The sequence below is a fragment of the Anoplolepis gracilipes genome, chromosome 14, assembly GCF_047496725.1.
Source record: "Anoplolepis gracilipes chromosome 14, ASM4749672v1, whole genome shotgun sequence".
Classification (NCBI taxonomy): Eukaryota; Metazoa; Arthropoda; class Insecta; order Hymenoptera; family Formicidae; genus Anoplolepis; species Anoplolepis gracilipes.
In genome coordinates, this window is record NC_132983.1 from 10,170,728 (window position 1) to 10,192,781 (window position 22,054).

The 22,054-nt window shown below is 28.8% G+C and overlaps 2 protein-coding genes and 2 long non-coding RNA genes across 5 annotated transcripts; 1 reads left to right on the plus strand and 3 right to left on the minus strand.

The window, feature by feature from the left end:
- Positions 1-1,519: 1,519 nt before the first annotated feature.
- Fdh (alcohol dehydrogenase class-3 Fdh) lies at positions 1,520-5,036 on the minus strand. Its single transcript, XM_072906665.1, has 7 exons — positions 4,797-5,036; positions 3,173-3,416; positions 2,825-3,045; positions 2,426-2,642; positions 2,114-2,244; positions 1,782-2,056; positions 1,520-1,668 (listed from the first exon to the last, which is right to left on the minus strand). Exons 1-7 carry the CDS (start codon positions 4,815-4,817, stop codon positions 1,644-1,646), a joined length of 1,134 nt encoding a protein of 377 aa, XP_072762766.1. The 5' UTR covers positions 4,818-5,036; the 3' UTR covers positions 1,520-1,643.
- Positions 5,037-9,866: 4,830 nt separating this feature from the next.
- Pig-f (phosphatidylinositol glycan anchor biosynthesis class F) lies at positions 9,867-10,869 on the minus strand. Its single transcript, XM_072905910.1, has one exon. The coding sequence runs from the start codon at positions 10,693-10,695 to the stop codon at positions 9,997-9,999; it is 699 nt and encodes a 232-aa protein (XP_072762011.1). The 5' UTR covers positions 10,696-10,869; the 3' UTR covers positions 9,867-9,996.
- A 2,480-nt stretch (positions 10,870-13,349) lies between these two features.
- Positions 13,350-18,657, plus strand: LOC140673134 (uncharacterized). Its single transcript, XR_012048007.1, has 4 exons — positions 13,350-13,687; positions 13,797-13,907; positions 14,842-17,367; positions 17,660-18,657. It is a non-coding gene; the product is annotated as an uncharacterized lncRNA (long non-coding RNA).
- Positions 18,640-20,973, minus strand: LOC140673133 (uncharacterized). Of its 2 annotated transcripts, none has more exons than XR_012048006.1 (4): positions 20,831-20,973; positions 20,183-20,264; positions 19,018-19,178; positions 18,640-18,774 (listed from the first exon to the last, which is right to left on the minus strand). It is a non-coding gene; the product is annotated as an uncharacterized lncRNA (long non-coding RNA). The 2 variants fall into 2 exon arrangements; XR_012048005.1 differs by having other exon boundaries at positions 20,653-20,946.
- Between the last annotated feature and the right edge of the window lie 1,081 nt (positions 20,974-22,054).

A 22,054-nucleotide genomic window follows, 5' to 3' on the forward strand; every position in this document is an offset into this window, starting at 1 on the left:
CTCAGGCCTTATAAGCCTCGTCTACAATAGCCGTAAAACGTAAGGTCGCAAGCAAATTGACCAATGACAGTCAAGCATTTTCGAAAATGCTTGACTGTCATTGGTCAATTTTCTTGCGACCTTACGTTCTACAGCCATTGTAGATGACTCATAAATATATTATAATACAGTCAATCATGATCGTAAAAGTAAAATGTCAAATTAATTATTAAGAGAGATTGCCTATAAATACCTATAGATTGCTTATAGAGGTATAATGTGGAATAATATTATCTTATTACATATTGTGCAACTTACAGAAATATTACAATTCTTTAAATTACAATCAAAACAACATTAATCATCATGTGATGCTGAGAGTTGTTTTTTTACAAAATTTAAAAAATATTTGACGTGATTCATCTGTATTTACTGTAACTATAAGCATTTTTACTTACAACTTTTACTTAAATAGTATATAGTACACATCATAGATATTAGAACAATATAATCTGTAGAAAAAAAATCAATGTGATTATGTGAATATGCTCTTGCCATTAGAAGGCAATTTGCGTAGAGATAGCTAATGCAAATTACACGTTTTATTTAGAAGGAAAATAAAATTTCATTTTCCAAGTCTAATGTATTTCACTTTGACATACATTCCTTCTATAAAATATTCAGGGAAAATAATACACAAATTATATTAATAAGAAACAAAATAGTATATGCTGAAGATTTAAGTAATATGATAAAATATACATTTTATTATTTTTTTTTCCCCAATACTTTATTGTTCTGTCCTACTTATTTACATGGTAATTTTTTTTATTTATATTAGTAATCTATTTTTATATTTTTTATTCTATTATATTCTTATTCTTTATTCTATTGTAGTCATTGTGTCAGTTTATTCATAAAAATGATCATAATTCTTGCCTTAATAGATATAAAGTGTTAAATTTATGCACTAAAATATGTAGATAACGCTTTAAAGTATACCTACATTTTTAAGCAGTAAACATTGTTTGTAATGAGCTAATGCATACTCCTTTCTGCATCAAAAGGAATTCGCACATTCCATCTCTCTGACTTATTATCAACTTAGATTAATTAATATAACTAAAAGCGAACGTAGTTTTATCAAATCTTTTTTGTGCATATTGTATATATAATTATATACAATTAAAAAATTGTTAGTGATATTTGTATCATGATTTTTGTAAGGTATGCACTTGATCAAAACATAAGAAATGGTTACGTCATTCAAGTGCTACTATAAATATCTCACTTAATTGGTATTGTATATGTGACTGTAAGAATTCTTTATGAATAAAGATTGTTGTAGAAATTGAGGAAATATTTATTTGATAGTATATAGTAAATATATAATATAAAATATTGAAATATATAAAATATATTGGTTTTTTGTTTTTAGAGATTTAATAGAGTATGTAGTATTCAAAAAGTAGAAATTAATACATTATATATATATATATATATATATATATATATATATATATATATATATATATATATATATATACGTTTATTTATAATATTCTGTATCTTTTTATATATATATAGTATATAAATTGTGTAGAAAAGACATGCTAAATCACTTAATAAGTTGTATTTTCTGGCACAAACTAAAACATGTGTTATTAATATTTAAGTACGACTCTCAAACTGCAACAAAAATATATTTTCATAAATCTTGTGAGCATAATAAGAAGTCATAATTTTATGCATTTCAACATTATTTTGTCAATATTTATCTTATATCTACATAGTAAACTTACCAATTCCCAGAATGCAATATATCAAAACCTTCATTGATTTTATCAAAAGGAAAATTATGTGTAATAAATTCATCAAGAATCAATTTTTTTGATAAATATTCCTCTACTAATTTCGGTACGCTTTGTTTTGATTTCCATCCACCAAATGCAGTACCTTTCCACACTCGTCCTGTAACCAATTGGAATGGTCTAGTACTAATCTCCTGCCCAGCTGCAGCTACTCCTACTATTACAGACACACCCCATCCTTTGTGACAAGATTCCAATGCAGCCCTCTAAAAAGTCAATTTTTTAGAATGGGACTATTAGAATAAAATTTTTCAAATACATACCATAGTATTTATATTTCCAATGCATTCAAAGGTATAATCTAATCCACCATCAGTCATCTCGATTAACACTTGTTGAATAGGTTTATTATAATTTTTAGGATTAATAAATTCTGTACATCCAAAAATTTTAGCTGTAAATGAATGCAATATTTATAAAATTTTATTACATTTTATTATATTTAAATATTGAATCTAGAGAAGAATATAGTCTTAAAGAAGAATCAAGAAAAATGTAGATACATTTGAATCTGAATATAATTTCTATAAAAAGTTTATTTTAGTTATTACATTACGCAATCTTAAATTATTTACCTTGCTCAAACTTGGCTGGATTAATATCTATTCCAATGATACGAGATGCACCAGATTTCTTGCAACCAAATGCTACAGCAAGACCAACAGCTCCTAAACCCCATATAGCACACATACTTCCAGGCTCTACCTTTGCAGTATTTAAAGCTGCACCATAGCCTGTAGATATTCCGCAGCCTAATAAACAAATTTTGTCCAATGGTGCTGTAGGATTAACCTACAATATTTATAACAATAAATTATATCTATTAAATATAGTAGCATCTCCTCTAGTATTTTCTTTAGTATAAAAAAATGAGGATTACAAAAATATACACACTTAACGCGAGACGCTACTGCGTCTGTGGATATTTTTTTTTTAAGTTTTTCTCTATTAAATATATATATATTTATAAATACCTTTGCAAGAGAAATGTCAGCTACTACTGTATATTCAGAAAAAGTAGAACAACCCATAAAATGTGCAATTGTTTGTCCCTTACATGTGAAACGAGATGTACCATCAGGCATTAAACCTTTACCTTGAGTTTCACGGATTTTGCTGCATAAATTTGTTTTTAGTGATTTACAAAATTTGCAATTGTAACATTGGGGAATATAAAGTGGTATAACATGATCACCTACAAATTTGTATAATTAGCAGAATTTAAGAAATTTTAATACAATCAAAATATGGAATTGAAAATTGACTATGATATAATTGACAATTTATGAAAAAATTCATTATAATATTTTAATCAAGTTTACCAGGCTGAAACTCAGTAACTCCTTCTCCAACACTTTCTACAACGCCACTGCCTTCATGACCAAGTATACAAGGAAATATCCCTTCTGGATCTAATCCATCTAAAGTGTAAGCATCTGTATGACAAAGTGCTATAGCTACTAGTTTAATTCGCACTTCATGTGCCTTTGGTGGTGCTACCTCAATTTCTTCTAAAGATAAAGGTTTTTTTTCTTTCCATGCTACTGCAGCTTTACATTTGATAACCTGAAAAAATAGATTAAAATTATTTTTCTAATAACTTTTACATAAAAATTATTAAATATTATCATTTAAATACAATAAATACTAAAATAGTTTTATTTGATTAAATTAAGAAACTAGATAATACATAATTATGTAATATCTATTTTATAGAAATACTTATCAGGTTTCTTTTTATGAAATAAGTAGCGACACTTATTCTAATAAATATTTTATAAATAGATACATATATTTTAAGAAAAACATTAATTTCTAAATATATATTTCTTGTGTAATTTTGAAAAAAATGAAGTTTATTATAATGAATATTATTACATATAGAATTGCAATAATACTTAATTTTACTAATCATTTTCTTTATTTACTAATCATGTCTGTCTTTCATGTTCTTTCTTCAAACATGGGTATTATAAATTAAATTATTTTATATTATATATATATATATATATATATATATATATATATATATATATATATATATATATATATAGTTAATAATAATTCACGTTTGCCAATTCAATTTTATTTGAAATTATAAAAATCTTTATTTCAATTCAATATTACTTGAAATTGTAAAAACCATTATTTCAGTAACTCTGTGAATAATATATGTGATAAGATAATGTGGTACATGACCATTGACCATAAAAAAATTTGATATGATATGCTGATAAGTGAAAAAAAAACTGCATACAACAACTAAGGAAATTTACTGATTGGTAACATATCTGTTGCATAATACTTATAAAAACATATTTAAAATGTTGTAAGAAAAACTGACAGTTTCAAAAGTATAAAATGTCTTTGTATAAAAAATATATGACAAGTGAAACAGTAGAAGTTGTAGTTGTTTTAGTATCTGTATAATTTGAAGGTAAAGGTCATTTCAAGATCGCTTTATTACAAGTCATTAAATTTGACTTTTTATTGGTTGTGACACAGTACTAAAAAGAATACACACCAATTAAAAAATTTGAAGTAATCTCATCTTAAAAAATATAAAATATACAAATAACGAAACTCTTTTGTTTGATAAACCTCATCAAATATAACACATTTCATATAAAAGTTTTTTTCTAAAATATTAATGAATAATAAGTTATTTCAGATAGCAATTATTACTGATATATATTTATACCCTAACAGCACATGTTTTAAGAAATGTTTAAAAAAGACCCATAAAATGTTAAAACATGTTTTAATGTCCTGTCGATCTGTTATAAACATCTTTTGAACATGTGTTCTGTTAGGATGTATATATGTATGAGAAAAAAAATAATTTATAATTGTATATTTCCTAATATTTTTACCAGAATGTTAACAAAATAAAAATGAAAAAAAAACAGCGAATTTATATATATAAAAACATAAAAATTAAATTACCTTTTTCGCCGTGTCCAACATTGTCTTTTCTTAAATTAAACACTTTTAACCGATTAACGCTTGTATAAGATATAGTGTGATAATAATAATAATAAATAATAATAGTGATAAAAATAATATTCTTATCTGGATCTTCTTGAGAAAAAGAGAATTAAACACAATTAAATTAGCACAAAGAACACACGCAAAAACAAATTTCACACGTCCGTATTCGACTATGTCGTAGCACACTATATACAGTATACAGTAGCGCAACTCTTGCAATTACAGCATACCTAAAATTGAACTGCACATGCGCGGACTTGGTAGGTAACCAATCGTGGCAGAATAATCTTCTGTCTTAGTTCCTCTTTATTTATGCTCTCTCTCAATCTTATGGATATGTGCATATATATAAAAAATATTGTCTGCTGATTAAGATAAAGCACTTCGTGTTAAAATCTAAAATATTTGTTATTTTTGAAAATATAACACATTTCTCTACAAAAAAAATATCTGCTGTAAACATATAAATAACGTATAATAATTTTTTTTTAAATTGTATATATTTTCTGTATAAAAGAAAGAGAGAGAGAGAGAGAGAAAGAAAGAGAATCAAAATTTTTTAAAATAGAATATATATACATATATATATATATATATATATATATATATATATATATATATATATATATATTTAAAATATAATATATTATGAAATTTTGTTATTAAAATTATAACTATAAAAAAGAATTAGTTATTTATCATATGTGTTTATCTTTAAATAATGTTATCAAGAGTTATTCTTTATTTATATATATATATATTGTAAAAAAAAAGAAAAATATTTGCTTTAAACAAATTAATAATACAGTAATAAACATTTTTATCTTAAAAAAAAAAAACAATTGTTATTGTATTATTTATTTGTTTAAAGCAAATATTTTTCCTTTTACAATTTTTTATTCTCATTCTCAAAAATAAAGTCAGATTCATAGATTTGTCACCCTGTATAGTGTATGTCCTGATATTATTCGACTCACCTTGTATAATGTGTATTAGTAAATTAGAAAGAGAAAAGAAATGAGGAAGGTAGAGTAAGTGAGATAGAGACACTAGCCATGATTGGTTACCTACCAAGTCTGCGCGGATGGGAGTCTATTGACCACGTCACCGACAATTGGCCAGTTTAAAATGAGGCTCTCTGATTGGTTAATCGTTGCTGATAACCCTAGGCATCGGTCGATATAAGTGGCTGTGGTTAATCGTGACGTGGTCAAACGGGACGCTCGCAATCCGCACATGTGCAGTTCATTTTGAGGTACGCTGACATCAAAGGTGCCGACCTTTGACTATATATAGTCAAAGGTGCCGACAGAGAGTTGCGCTACTGTATATACTGTGATAGTAGTCACTACGGCCGGTATTCATAGTCCATTCTTATATATAAGATCATCTTAAGACATGTTTTTAGTCGACTTAAGATTACGTTCAGCCAATCAGATGGCCGAATAGAATTTTAAGACCTTACTTAAGACGAGCTTGAATATAAGAACGGACTATAAATACCGGCCTACGATAACGAAAACGAAAAAGGAACTTAAGACACAAGACACAATCCCTAGTCTCTATCGGTACATAGTCAGCCAATCACGGAACTGATCAGATAATCAGTTGGAGATTCTGGGAACTTTCCAGTAAGACATGGTGTAACACAGTGTCCACTAGTGTGAGTGAAACACACTGATATGTTCTTCCTCACACTAATGGGCATTGTGTCGCTTGTGGTCAAAGAGTAAAAAGAAACAGGAAGGAATGTATCGGTGGTGGGGACTAGCCAAATCACTGACGGAAGCCGCCATCTTGAGTGTCCACTTTTTTGACGCTTATTAGCATCGTCTGCTGCTGTTGTCAGAGAAACACGCATGCGCGTATTATTTTGCACAATTATTAATTCTAAAAAAAAATAGGAAAATAAAATTATGGTGCATTGTCAGGCCTGTGGCATAACAACAGCGCGAAATTATGGGATAACAATTCATTGGTTAATAATTGTTATCAATATAATAACAAGAATTTAATATTTTATTTAGATATACTATTTAAAGGACAGTAAACAATGTGTTAAAATTTCAATATTATTAATATATATTATTTTATTTGTTGCATATTAAAATTATATATTTCAATTTAATCTTATTGAGTTGATTTTATTAAAAATATTAAGTATATTCCATATTTATATTTAAAACTTTATTTTTCCAGCATCTCCGAAAAGCCATTCAATTTTGGCGCCCATAAGCAGCCATTTTGAGTATCCACTTTTATGCTGGTATATATAGGCATTTCCGTCTGTTTAGCTCGAGCCATATGCTCCCTCCTGTTTCTTTTTACTCTTTGCTTGTGGTGCTTATTGAAAACGCCTTCTCTTTCCAAGGTTCAAAGCATATATATGGACGAATTTTTTAATTCATCGACTGATGAATCGCATGATGCGTAAATACAACACGTGCTGCATTTGCGCATCAAGCAATTGATCAATTGATGAATTAAAAAACTCGCCCATATATATATATATACATATATATATACATATATATATATACATATATATATATGTACATACACATATAAATACGCATACATGATACGTCAATGATCTTACACGAGTGCGTCGGAAAGCGCTATTCATGCTATAAATGAGTGCATTCAATACAACAACCGCTCACTGAGCGCTTAGTGAGCGGCTATTCGTGAGCGCTCAATAATGTTTTTCATGCACTGGATATATGCTCAGTGATAGTTAGGCTCACTGAAGAGGGGTTATGAAAAACCAACTTGCTCCGATATCGAAATAATGCTCTCTTCTTAGTCTCAACGCTCGCGAGAGAAATTATACAAATTTTAATTTTTATATTAAGTGTCGCATAACTATGAAAATTTGTAAATAGAAATGATATAAATATGTAGTCATATAATAAATCCTATTTTTATGATAAAACATAACTAATTCTTTAAGATGCAACATTTATTTACTGAAATTTTTTTTCAAAAATATTAATTTTTTGTATATATTTACTTTTTATGTACAGGTTATAGAAGTTTTAAGGGTCGAGAGGACCCACGGTGGAGATCTCATGGAGACTTCGGAACTACAAATTCTTTTCGACGATATTTCGACTATAAATTAAGAAAGAATCATATTTAACAATGATATTCAGGAGGATTTCTTGCAGCCCGCTAAAGAGCGATTTTTTTGGAGAGAAAAAAGGCTTAAAATAAAATTTCATAAAATTGACATGAATAAGGTATACTGATCGTGAATGAAGTATATAGATCAGGTACACCGATTGTAATTAATATAAATTTTTTAAAAGCCAAAATGCAAAATCCGGCTCTTTAGCGGAGTAATAAACTTTATAAGGAATGTAGCAAAAAAAGTTTTATAAAGAAATACAACTTCTTCGAGGCAAAATATTACCGAATAGAATATTGTATCTGTACCTAAAGTGCAAGTACAGCTAATTGTAAGAAATTGAGTTGGCAGCACCGCTTGCTAAGGAGAGACAATGAAAGACAATAATGTCTTCGTCTTTCTTAAAATGCAATGATGTTGTACGTATACAGACATACACCAATACATTGAATAAGAATTCATTTCTCAATGTTGGTGACAATGACGCTGGAATTTTCTCGTCGGTCCTGTCGACCCTTAAGAGGTTTACTTACGCGTGTTTACACGGGAGTACGTGAAAATTGAACATTGATGAGCGATAGTGAGCGACAAAAAATTACGCTCTCAAATATGGCAACCGCTCACTATGAGCGACAGAGAGAGCGCTTGCATACAGTATACAAATCTAGTGAGCATAGTTAGCAGCTATTTAGCGCTCACTGAGCGGTTGTTGTACTGGATGCACCTAATGTTCCATTTGTGTTACTTACTAAAAGTTAAACAAGGACACAAGTACGTTAGTAATATCTCTTCAAATGCATATGTTGATAAAGTTTATTCGATTTGCATAATTACAATATTATTAAATGTATTCATAAATATATTAATGAATGAAAAATATTTTTGTATAAAAATTTCTTATTAATTTTTTGTAATCTATATATCTTTCAATTTTGAAACATTTTTATATTTCACGTACAATACTTATATATTTATTATTTAATATTAATAATAATTTCATTAATATTTACAAAAATATTGAATGTTTTATGAAAATTTTCTATATTCAATATGTTCTGGATGGAAAGTTACTTTTTTGGCTTTAACCTCAGATTTTTCATAATATTTAACACTTTTTATAGTATCTACATTCTGGTAAATAAATGAAAAGTTCTAAATCGAAACTGAAAAAGTCTTGAGAAAACTTATCCGCCTCCTGAAGGTTAACGTATGTAGAGAAGTAACAAATTTTATTTAGTAAAATATAGATTGTGTTTCAAAATTCACTGCCAATAGTGTCAGCATGTTGTCATCTTTGTCTAGTATTCAGTGAACAACAAGGATGAGAATATGCTGACAGTACTGGCAGTGAATTTTGGAATACAGCCATAGTTTAAAATAATTTACAAGTTACTGAAAAAAATTACATTATAATTTTTAATTCAAAGAAAAGTTGTATATTTTATGTATATTTTTAGTTATTAATAAAAGCAATTCGATAATATATAATGTAAGATTGTAAAAGACCATTCAAGTTTAAAAAAGCATCAACATGTTATAAATTTTTCAATTCTTAAAGTGAATTTTCTTAGAAACAAAACCTTGCATTAAAAAACTTTAATTTATACTTTTGACTTTAATTCTTTTTTTTGTACAAATGTCTTTTTCAGTATAAATATTTTATCTAATATTTTATCATCTGCTTTTACAAATTAGAAACATCTTTATTTAAGTTTACATGAATATATAAAGAAATGTCTAAATTGAGTAATTTGATTATAAACATTATCTATGTATTTTATAAAAAAAATTTATTATTTGTATTATAATTACAATTTTTACTTATACATATATATATTACAATCATCAATAAATTATAATATACATCCATCAAAGGTAATATATTAATACATTCATAAATATCTTTAATATGATCTGATGTACTTTAAAATATAATAATCAGTTTACTTAATTATTTGTTAAAACATAAGTTTTAATTTACAAAATTTTAATACTGTTTAACAAGTTTGCACAAGTTTTATATTATCAGCGATGAACTTTTCTATGTAAGTTGGGTGTAGGAAGCATCTTGACAAGAGTAACAAAATGGGCGATTAAGTAACCAAGCAGTGCACCAATTATACAAGGAATTGGCCAAGCTTGCCAAGGACGATCCCAATCCAAAGGATTCACAATAGCACCTAGCCATGTACCCAATATTGTCGCTTGTATATTGGTCCTTAAAGCATCTGCAAGGATACTGTTCTTTTGAAAATAAGCCCCCATTAAAACATCCAATGCATTATCCACTCCCAAATGCAAACTGGTAGCGACAAAAGTTAAAATAATCAATGTGATTACAAGCATTGTTGTTCCTTCATGATCAGTAAGTACAGGTGCACCAAACAAGACAATCATTATATAATAAACTATTGACAATACAAATGCAGTAAACGAGAACTTAAGGATTTCTCTCAGATTCTTCGTCCAGGATTTCTTGGTTTTTGGTGTATTTCGTTGTTCAATTTTAATAATAATAGATTTCTCCATTTGAAGTATAGGAAACAGTAATTTTATCATTTCAGCAAACATTAGTATTAGTAGTACAGGTAAAAATTTGTATTTACCAACATTGCATAAGTTATCATTGAATTTTACTAATGCCAAAATTCCAGAAAGGTAGATGCAAGTAAAGGAACAATAAGATAGTAATAATCTTTGTTCCGTCTTACTTCCGATACCCATTTGGCTGTAACGTTAATTGTGCAATTTATAAGAGGATTAATCCTTATTTGGATTTTGTAACTATGACTTTTTTATGAAGAATAGTTTTAACTTGAAGAGTTAAAAAACAAAAACTGTATAGGTTATATGAAATAAAAGCTCAAGACTCAAGGCTCGATAAGACCGACGAGCAAACTGCGAATAGATCTTAAGGCACAATTTCACGCAGCGAGTAAAAGCTGGCGTTTTACCCCCACTCCATCAATTTTCACCAGAATGGCGAATCTAGCGAATAAACGCTCAAAGTTCGATACAGTCCAACTTTTAGCGAATTGAAGCAACGCTGAAGTTTAAATTTTTTACATAATTAAAAGTGAATAAAAGAAGAAATTATGGCTGAAGGGTTTAATCAATTGACAGCACCCGAAAATACGAAGTTAGTATATATTATATATATATATATATATATATATATATATATATACAGTATTTTTTAATTTATATACATACAGTAAATTTTAAAAATCGGAGCTACCCAAAACCTTTTCTTCTTATATTTATTTCTTTTTTTTCATAAACACATCGCAGCAACTGCAGCAGCTATACGCCGTCTTCTAATTTCAGTTATAACCGCTACTGTATGTCTATATTTTACGTACTCGATGTATTGATTATATTCTAACTCCATTTTTGCAGTTATGTCAGCAATTATCGCTTTTTAAACGCTGCTTTGCGTTGTGATGAAATGGGGGTAAAACGCAAGCTTTTATGCGCTCCATGAAAAGGACAGAGGCGATAGCAAACAGCTTTTTCGCTGCTTTGCGTGGAGTGGGGGTAAAACGCCAGCTTTTATTCGCTGCGTGAAATTGTACCTAGAGACCTCACGATGACAGAGTTCCGTAAAGTTAGCTGAACCACTTTGATTTTTTTATAATTAACATTAACTAATCGTTTAGTCATCGTTTGATGATGATTGGTCATCCAATTAAAACGTTTGGCCGTTCATCGTTTTTTCTAATTAAATAATTAAAATTTCGAAGTAAAGTTAGCCAAACATTTTTATTTTTTGTCCAATCGAGTTAAACAAGAGCTTATTCGATGCAGAATCGTTAGGTCATCGCGAATAAATTCTTTATAACGTTTGGTGATCCATAGTTTATCCGAAAAATAAAAAAAATCATGCGCGGTAAAATGACGACAATGACTGTAAAATTAACCGGACTAATATATTATTTATTAAGCAATTTTGTTCAAATTGGTCTTACATAATAGAAAATCGTTTGGTGGTGATTGGTAGTCCAATTAAAACATTTGGTGCTTAATTATTAGATTATTACGATTCTAAATTCTTTTAAAGCTGATTTACACTTTGGCAGAAAAGCAGGAAGCAGACAAGCAAAAGCCAATTAAAACTCGCGTTGGTGGTAAGTTTATTAACACCAAGTTTATTATCTAGTAAACTTACTAACAACGCGAGTTTTGATTGGCTTCGGCTTTTCTGCCAAAATGTGAATCCAGCCTAAAGCTATTGGCGTAGCAATTGGCTGTTGAGTAAGGAATTTCTAATGTTTTTATATGATAATATGATTGCGATCCAGGAGACACGTCAGATGTTTCAAAACATTTGATTGATCAATCAAAATAAATTGAGTAAAGATAATGTAAAATCTTAATTCAACCTATGTCCGAACTCTTACACTACATTTATAATTTTTTATTCATAATCTTACAAAGTAAATATCTGAATGCATCGATGCACGATTCATTGAACCATTTGACTAGCAGCGCTTCAGTCAAATAGCATTTGCTTAGGAAAATAGTATTGAAACTTCCACACAGTACTGTCAGCCTTGGTAGTTTCTACGCTCTCAAGTTTCGTTACATCTTTTTATGGGGACGGGGCTTCGCCCCGTCCCTCTATGCATTCCCATCTAAGCATGTACTTTGCAATGCATATACGATTCCACATAGGTTTGCAACTTGCATAGCAACATAAAAAGTATTTATTAAAATTATAAAGGATTTATTTAAAATTTTGTGTAAGTTACTAAAACGCATGCGCGCGTGACTGCAGCGCACGTCCATGTCACTATATGTCGCCCGTCGTCATTTTACCCACAGACATCTATAGATGTCTGTGATTTTACCGCACATGATTTTTTTCATTTTTCGGATAAACTATGGATGACCAAACGTTGTAAAGAATTTATTCGTGATGACCTAACAATTCTGCATCGAATAAGCTCTTGTTTAACTCGATTGGACGAAAAATAAAAATGTTCGGCTAACTTTACTTCGAAATTTTAATTATTTAATTAAAAACAAACAATAAATGACTAAACGTTTTAATTGGATGACCAATCATGAACAAACGATGACCAAACGATTAGTTAATTTTAATTATAAAAAAATCAAAGTGATTCGGCTAACTTTACGGAGCTAATTTCAACAAGGTTTACTGACGTAGTTAGAATCAGATTATGTTAGAAAACCGCCACCATTTTCCCTCCAACGGAGAATGGGGAATATAGTTTGCGGTACTTTATAATCTAGTGACTTTATTATGCGTGACGGAAGTCGGCTCGGCGGCCAATCATTTACATACCGCTTTTTTAGAACTAGCAGGATATTATTGGCCACGCGATCAATATCTATAGTATACGTGACATAAACTATAGATTTGCAATATTGTCAGTGAATATCGGAGTACAGAGTTAAGATTTAGGATTAGTAATTTTGGAGCAACTGCCACGTATCATGCTTGTTTATAATCTTTTAACGTAATATATTAGATAATTTGTTATGTGAGAAAGAATATTTATTCTGTAAATTGTTTGTAAGTGTATTTCCGTCGTTTATGACCGTGATTAGTTCATTTGAAATTTCAATTTTCTCGTTAACATGTCTTATTAAGACATCTAATTAACAAGTTTCATCTTGACTTACTTACATCCTTAATTACGTTGTTGGATATTAAGAAGTAATATTAAATGAGTGCAAAGATGAAAGAGATGTAGGTATTTCAGACAGTTTACATCTTTTTGTTTTTGACAAATTATTTGAATATCTGACATCTAACTCTATAAAAATATGATCATTTAAATTTGTTATCTCTGTTGCAGACCCACCGCAAGAACATTTTTTGTTATAAATTTTAGGAACAAACTGTAATGCATGCTGCAATGATTTGAAACCATTTTTTGTTATGATTGAGTGATTCCATGACAGAGTTGGTATGTTAAATGTTGCTATAGAACAATTATTAAAATCCTTTGTTTGATTTGCACTAGAATAGCCTTGACATAATTCAGTCCACAAGTTTATAACATTATCAGTAGCATCTATTGTTAACAATTTCTCTCTATTCATTAACATTTTGTCAGAATACATATTATTTAAGATTACAGCACGTTCTTTTAGTGCATTTGCTAGAGATGTGTTCGTCATCAATTTTTTAATGAAATTAAAGAACTTATTATTTGCTTGTCCTATTTTGGCAAAATAATGTGGGTTATCTACCACACCAGTTAATATAATTTGAATGATTGTATCAAATCCACATGTTTTTGATGTATGTGGTATTACCATTAATTATAACAGGTTTACATAAATTTCCATTTGGAAGGAAAACAAATTTGATTTTTCTTAAATTTGGAAAATTATTTTGGGATATTTCAGGAAATGATCTAAAAAATTCGGATTTTGTTTTAATAGAGATATTCTGTGATGAATTTTCATTATTATTGATATTAGTATTAGTCATAGCATAAGAGTAGTCTTTCGTTAATGATTTACATATATCAAATTTAATTTTTTTTTAAAGAATTAATTCATTGTGAATGCTATTATTACATATTTCTTGAATAGTTAAATCTGTTGTATTTTTCTTGGATATAATATCTGCAGTATTTTTATTGATTATATCATGATTAATAGAATTTTCTACAGAATTTATTTTAGTACTTTCAATAATAATGTCATCAAATTGTTCATTAAATTGTTCAATATTTATATCAGACTTGTTGCTAATAAAGGAAAGGTCTGCGTCAACATTTGATTGAAATATAGGAATATCAGCCTTTCCATGCCAATTTTCTTGACTTACTGGAGAGAATTTGTTACAAAAGTTGTTCAAAGTATAATTATTTTCGCATTTTTCTTTTATAGATTGAAGCGGATATTTATTAATAAGATCAGACTCAGGACATCCCTTCATTTTAAAATTTAGTAATTTTGATGAAAAAATACCTTCCTCTAATTAAATCTAATAAATGAATTTTGACAAATTTATCGACACGTAAACTTTTTTGATATTTTGATAATATTCGCTCTTTTATATCTCTAAAATTTAATTCACAAGAACTAGAAGTCGCGTCAAAAAAATATGGTGTGCCTAAAGCTGTCCATAAAGGAAATTCTTTTCCTATTCGCTGAAGCTCATCTATAAAATTTGGTAAATAGAACGCGTTTAAATTAACACCAATACTTTTTGTTCCTCGTGCTTCTTCAATTATATCTTTAATAAATTTTTCAATTGGAGAATTAGCATCATTTAAATCTTCATTATTAATGTCAATACTTGTATTATCTAAATCAACTTGAAAATAATTATCTATATTTATTGGTCTAACAGCTATATAAGCTTCTAATTTTTTTCGTGCATCTTTAACGGATATTGCACATGTGGACTGAATTAAAGCATCCTTATAAGATTGCAAGGCTATCATACAGGTCAAATTAAAAATTTCTAAAAAATCTTTCAAGTTTTGGCAGTCAACCATCAGAGCAACGCAACGCATATAAAAATCTTTAATAGCGAAATCGCGAAGATGTTTAAAACAATTCCATCTAGAAATTAAGTGTATCAAATGAGATACATCAATTCTAATATAAGTTTGAACAATATAATTGTCATACAGCCATTTTCCATGATACATTTGAAGCACTTATCAATATAATTTTTTAGAGATAATTCATTAAATGCTTTTGTGCAAGCTAAAAAAAGTGCCCTTGAATAATCTAATGCAACTTCTGTTGGTTTCCGTATAACTCGTCGCAACCATTTACGGAGCCAAAAATGTATTATATCTGCAACTCTGTCAACATTTGATATACAGACAAAATAGTATTATTTTGATAATAACTAACTTAATTTTGATTAATAACTATGCAATATAAAAAAATATGAGCTGATTTCAACTCTTTTGGCCGTTTTCACTTTTGCACAATGCTGCCAATAGCATCAATACTTATTTTTGATTTTTTTGTAATACTGCAATATTGTTGAAAAATTGAAGTCTTTCTGGTGACCTATAAAATAAAAAAAAATGGATTATATACAACATCCTGAATAGAGCCAATAAATGGTGGCTCAAATTGCATTTTATATAAAGCTTCAATTGGATTTAATCTATCTTCTTTCTTGACATTAAGTTCTTCATCTATACATTCATTCTTTGCATGTCGCAGAACATCAAGTGTTGGTATGAATGGTCCTTCAGTATCTCCTTTATTTAAGTTTTGTCTGGCTAATTTTTTTAAAACGTTAGCACAGCCTTCATTTACACACTCCTTGCCGATTTCTTTTCTTCGAGATGCTCTCAAAGGTCGTCGAATATCTTTATGTTTAACAAACGTTGTATTTCGAGTTTTTACATGAATTAAAAAATCAAAGTTTTTCTTCGGTTTTTTGTCAGCAACACCATAAAATAAATTTTTGCATTTATCACTGCCACATTGTCCCCTAATTTTTAGAAAATACTTTTTCTTTAGAGAAGTATTGACTCTTTTAAAAAAATAAGCACAAGGAAGCCTATGTTGTTTCCAAAAAGCTGTAGAAATTACATCTGTTCATACATATAGTTTTAATATATGATTTGATCGTTTATCAGAATCGACGGGTTTAATTTGAGACCATTCCTCTGCCGTTAAAAACAAATCAAACCACTCTTCTCCTTCCAGTAGAGAACAATTACTTGATTCATTTTTAAAATGAGTTAATTCTCTACTAGTTAACAAAACAGAATCATTAAAACTAGCGAAGAGCATGAAGTGTTACACGTAATGCTATATGTTTGAGGCGATTCAACACTAATTCCCATTTTTTCTCGTGCTTTTATTAAGATATTTTGTCGATTATATTTAACATTTGTGTACCAAGAACGAGCATCCCAAGGATTATTAAATTCTTTACTTAAATCCTTCCAAACTTGTGATGTAAAAAAAGGAATACTTGTTTTAAAATCGTCCATATGTCTTACAATGCCATTAATTTTCTTTTGATATTGCACATTGACGAGGCATTATATTAATATAAATTTTTTAATGTAAACTCAATTAAAAAGAAATTTTTACGTATACCAAGCCTTAAGCTGCAAACCCATGCAGCGGAACGAGAGCGGAATCAATCACGAGCGTTCCGCGCAACAGGACTGCTTTTCAATAGTTTTAAGCAGAATGCTTTTTCGCAGACTACGAAATATACACATGATACACGTCCCAGATAGCCAAATGTTCTGATTTTGTTGTCATATTGCCGACAACCGTTGCAGCAACTAATTTTGAAAAACTAGGGACAAGGTGCGACAGCATTATGCTTGTCGGGTTGAGCTCACGTGATTTCTAATTCTCAACACAGCAAATTGATAGCAACATGGTAACATCGATTGCTGTCAGCAAACAAGAGACTTGACAGTAACATTATAGCAACTCTTTTTCATTCGCGATTGACAGCACATTGATCACAACATTAGTAGCAATTTAAAAAATTTTTTTCTTGATGCAAAAATATATTTTTTTAATGTATTTTATTTTTATTTATTCTTTTTTTAACAAATAATAATATATAATAATTGTACAAAATATTTATAAGTAAGTGGTATAATAGCCTTATAAGTAAGTGGTATAACAGCCTTTTTTAGTTTTAAAAGTACAATTGTATTACAATTATAATATAATATATAATGCTTTATACCTTTGATTACAGAAATATAGGCTGCCAGCCTCCCACTTTTCCTATTGTATTACAATGCTACGAGATTGTATAACATCTTCGAAATAAGCTCCGCTCCATCAACCAATAACAAATAAAATTTGAATGTATATATTTAATATAAATATATATTTTTTATTAATTAAAATATGTAAGTCAAATGTTATATATATTTTAGTTCTTGCATTACTCAATTAATCGATGGCGGCTCAAAACATCTTAGCTATCAATCTGAAGTTGGCAGTCCATATTTCTATAGTCAAAGCTTTACACAGTAACATTGAAATTATAAATTTATGAAAAACTTATATATATACCTGCATAAACTTAGTAAAATTATAACTTGTTTAAAATTATTAACTTTTTTTATATTTATGTATCTTTGAATTGATAATTATTAAAAATACTTTTCGAAAAAGGACTTCAACTTAATCATACCAATAAAACAATTCAATCACAGCAGTACTATTATATGCAAAAATGTATTCTTATATAAAATATATTCTTAAATAAAATAAACTTTGGTCCGTATTCAGAACAAAGATATTAGCGCGTTAATATTCAATAGAAAAATCTGTATTATAAAAAAGATTTTTCTATTGGATAACAACGCGCTAACATCTTTTGTAAGATGTTAGCGCGTTTTGAATACGAACTTTTAATTTAAACAATATATAAGAAAAAATACTAGTATGTAATTTAATAAAAGATAAAAAAGTTAAATATATTTAATACATGAATGACTAGAAATAATGTTTGTATCATTTTGTTAAAAATCTAATATATACACAAATGCAACTGCGCAAAAAATTAAAATAATAATGAACTACGCACGTCTGCCATAATTAAATTACTTAATTAATTGCTTTCTAGATCGCCGTCATTCGCATCGTCTGTATCGATTGCATCGTCATTATGTGCATTGTCTTTTTCGCCAAACAATAAGTTGTCTGCTTCATGTCGTAACCTCTGACGTCCTATTCCTCTTTCAGTCATTCTTTTTGTCACATTGCGATTCCTTTGTTTTCCAAAACGTACTGCCCCCCCCACCTCTCGGAAAAATTCACCTCGCAATGGGTTATTAAAATGTGAATTTCTGCATACAGCATCTGTAAATTAAAGATAACATTAATTCGCAATTTATTATATAAAATAAAGTGTTATATATATATATTTTAGACAAGATAATCATTTTTTAATATTAAGTCCAGGTGCGTATATTATAGATGTGCGCGTATAATAAAATATATGTTTTAAAAGATTAATCAGTGCAAGCAATTAAATCGCAATTTATTTGTGTAACAATTTAATACTCTACAAGCAATACGTAACATTAAGTCGAAAAAACTTACCATATATTGCTTTAATAAATTTAATTTCAAACAATGGACGATTTCCGTGCTCCCCCCAAAGCCGAGTAATGTAGAATTGTATCATCTGTTGTTGCCTCTTTCATACAAGATTTTATTGCATCATGTAAAGTAAAACCGCCTACAAAATGTAAATACTCGACCTGAAATAAAATTAAAATTTTCAATTTGAATAAAAATTTTATATTATATTACTTGTATAAAAGCTTCTGCAAGAGATTCTTGAAACATATGAAAAGTATTCATTTCTGCATTTGAATTGCAATCATTTTCAGGTGAAATATTCCTTTTAGAATTATCGTCATTCATTGGAACATCAGAAAAAAATTCACTGCATTGTTCATTGACAATAGAAAAAAGACTACATTCATCTGTAATAACAGAAGAAAGTTCACTACGCTGTTCATGAACATTAGACATTTGATCGATACAAGAATTGTGCAATACTGGAGCTACACTGGGACTATGATTATCAATCAGAGTATTCTGTGGATTACCTACTCTCATATTATTATCGCCTTGATAATTATCCTGTTGTAACAAATTCAATATGCGTCTACGTTGACGTGGTAATAACTTATACATTGATTTCCGACTACTACATATTATTTTATGTCAAAATATTGACCTTATAACTCAAAGAGTTCTTGCAATAAAAAAATATTTTATTATAGTGTTTTGAAAACTCTCAAGATAAGCTAAAAGAACATGTAATGAAAAATAGAATGTTCTATTTAAGAAATTGAAAGTGACCTTTACATAAACTTCAAATGACTAAAGTATACAAAACAATAACATCATCTTATATCCCTTTCGAAACTAACTTTTATCATTTTTCTGCAAAACCCATATTTTTCCATACTTTTTTCTCATCCTATAATTAAATAAAGGCAAGTAAAAATAAAAATATATAAGAGTGATAACATTAGAGAATATCATATGTAATACCGACATAAATATTTATAAGAATACACGTTTACACATATAAAATGTTTTATAGAAATGCTTCGTCAACTATCAGTGATTAAAACTCAAACACCTGGGTAATTTAAATAAATGTATATATATATATAATTGTATATAGAAAAAATAAAGTGAAGAGTAATATAAGAAATTGTAAGAAAAAATTATAATTAGCAAAACTTACACGTTACAGTTTTATTTTCTTTTCCAAAAAATATAAATGCTTTTGCTTTTCTAAAATCTCATGCTCGAAGTTCTGTTATTATCTGTAACACACAAAGAATACAAATACAATAAGAAATTAGCAAAGGATGCAATAGCAATTAATTATATAATGCATAATACATAAAGAATTGAAATAATTAAAATCTAATATAAAATCATATATAATCATAATAAATATAAGATAATGTAAGAGTGATAAATACATGACTTGTGATATATCAAAGTCACATAAATTAATATAAGCATACATATTTATGGTTAACATATGTAATGCATAAAATGTATATGAAAATATTCAACTAAATCATGAGAAGTTAAACGACACTTGAGAGGTTATAAAACTTTCAATATATATATATATATGTCAAAAAAACAAATAAATAATAATTAAACAAATTGTAATATAATAAGAAAATTGACTTATATTACAATGTTGTTGCCTCTTCTCAATAAAACTGCATTTATATAATTTATGTACAGCAATACAACGGCCTACAATGGCCAAAGTCAAAACCGAGAATAATCGATCGGTCGTCGATGGTCCACAATATACATATACGTAAAAAAAGGATGTATACTTCAAGATTTGCTTTGATATTTCACACACCGGTAGAAAAAAAACATTTGTTTAAAAAAGTAGCTAAGAGATCACTATCAAAAACACACGTGAACACCGGGCCGTTACTCTTTGGGCGATATATATGGGCCGATTTCTCGCGCATGCACGATTGAAACAACGATTATCATTGGTACATGATGGGGCGCGAAATTCTTGACGGTACGAACGAACTATAAAGCTAAGGCTGAAATCACACGGTACGGAGTAGTAGTGCGGAATATTGCGTGCGTCACAGAGACAGCCAATCAGAAAAATCGTTGACACTGCGGCAAAGCTCTGATTGGCTGTCTCTGTGACGCACTCAATATTCCGCAATATTATTCCGCACCGTGTGATTTCAGCCTAAGTTAGGTTTAATATGTGTTTGGGTGCGTTCCATATGAACGCTCACGCGCTGTAAGCGCTCACGCTTATAAGCGCTATTTTCAATCGTTCCGTTTGCTGCTTAAACGCTTAAAACTGCAAACGGAAAATTGTTCCTTTTGGGTGCATGAGCATCGTGAGCATGTCAAAATGGCGGAAAAACAGACTGTTCTTTTGTGTTCGCTAATTGTAATAATGTTCGAAATATTATTTGATGACGATGGAGATTCTTTAAAACTTAATACAGAAGCAGAAAACATTCTTTTAATTTTTAATAAATATCGCGAGAAAACTGCAATATTACCCCTAAAGAATTACGTAGAAAAGATTTTACCATCATATACCGATGTACAATTTAAATCACATTTCAATTATTAATCATATATTAATCATATATTAATCACATTACAATTTAAATCCATTTTTCTATTCATCATGCGATACTACAGGTGCGTTCCATATGAACGCTCACGCGCTATAAGTGCTCACGCTTTTGCTGCCCTACCTCGATGAAATAAGTATTTGTGAGCACGAGTTATGACGTCACAGTGACGTCATTAATGCGTTTATAAGCGCTTATAACTCCAAATGGAACAGTGTAAGCAATGCTTATAAGCGCTTTAAGCGTGTAAGCGTCCAAAAGGAACGCACCCTTTATATATAATTATTAAATATGTTAATACATTGTAAATAAATTATACATAAATTTTATATATATATATCATGCTGCGTAATTACCGTAATGAAAAATAAATATTTTATTTGTATTTTAAATCTATAGTCTTTCTTATTGAGAAATTGTCTTAACGTATCTAAAGTACAATTTTATAATGTGTATGCTTCATTGAC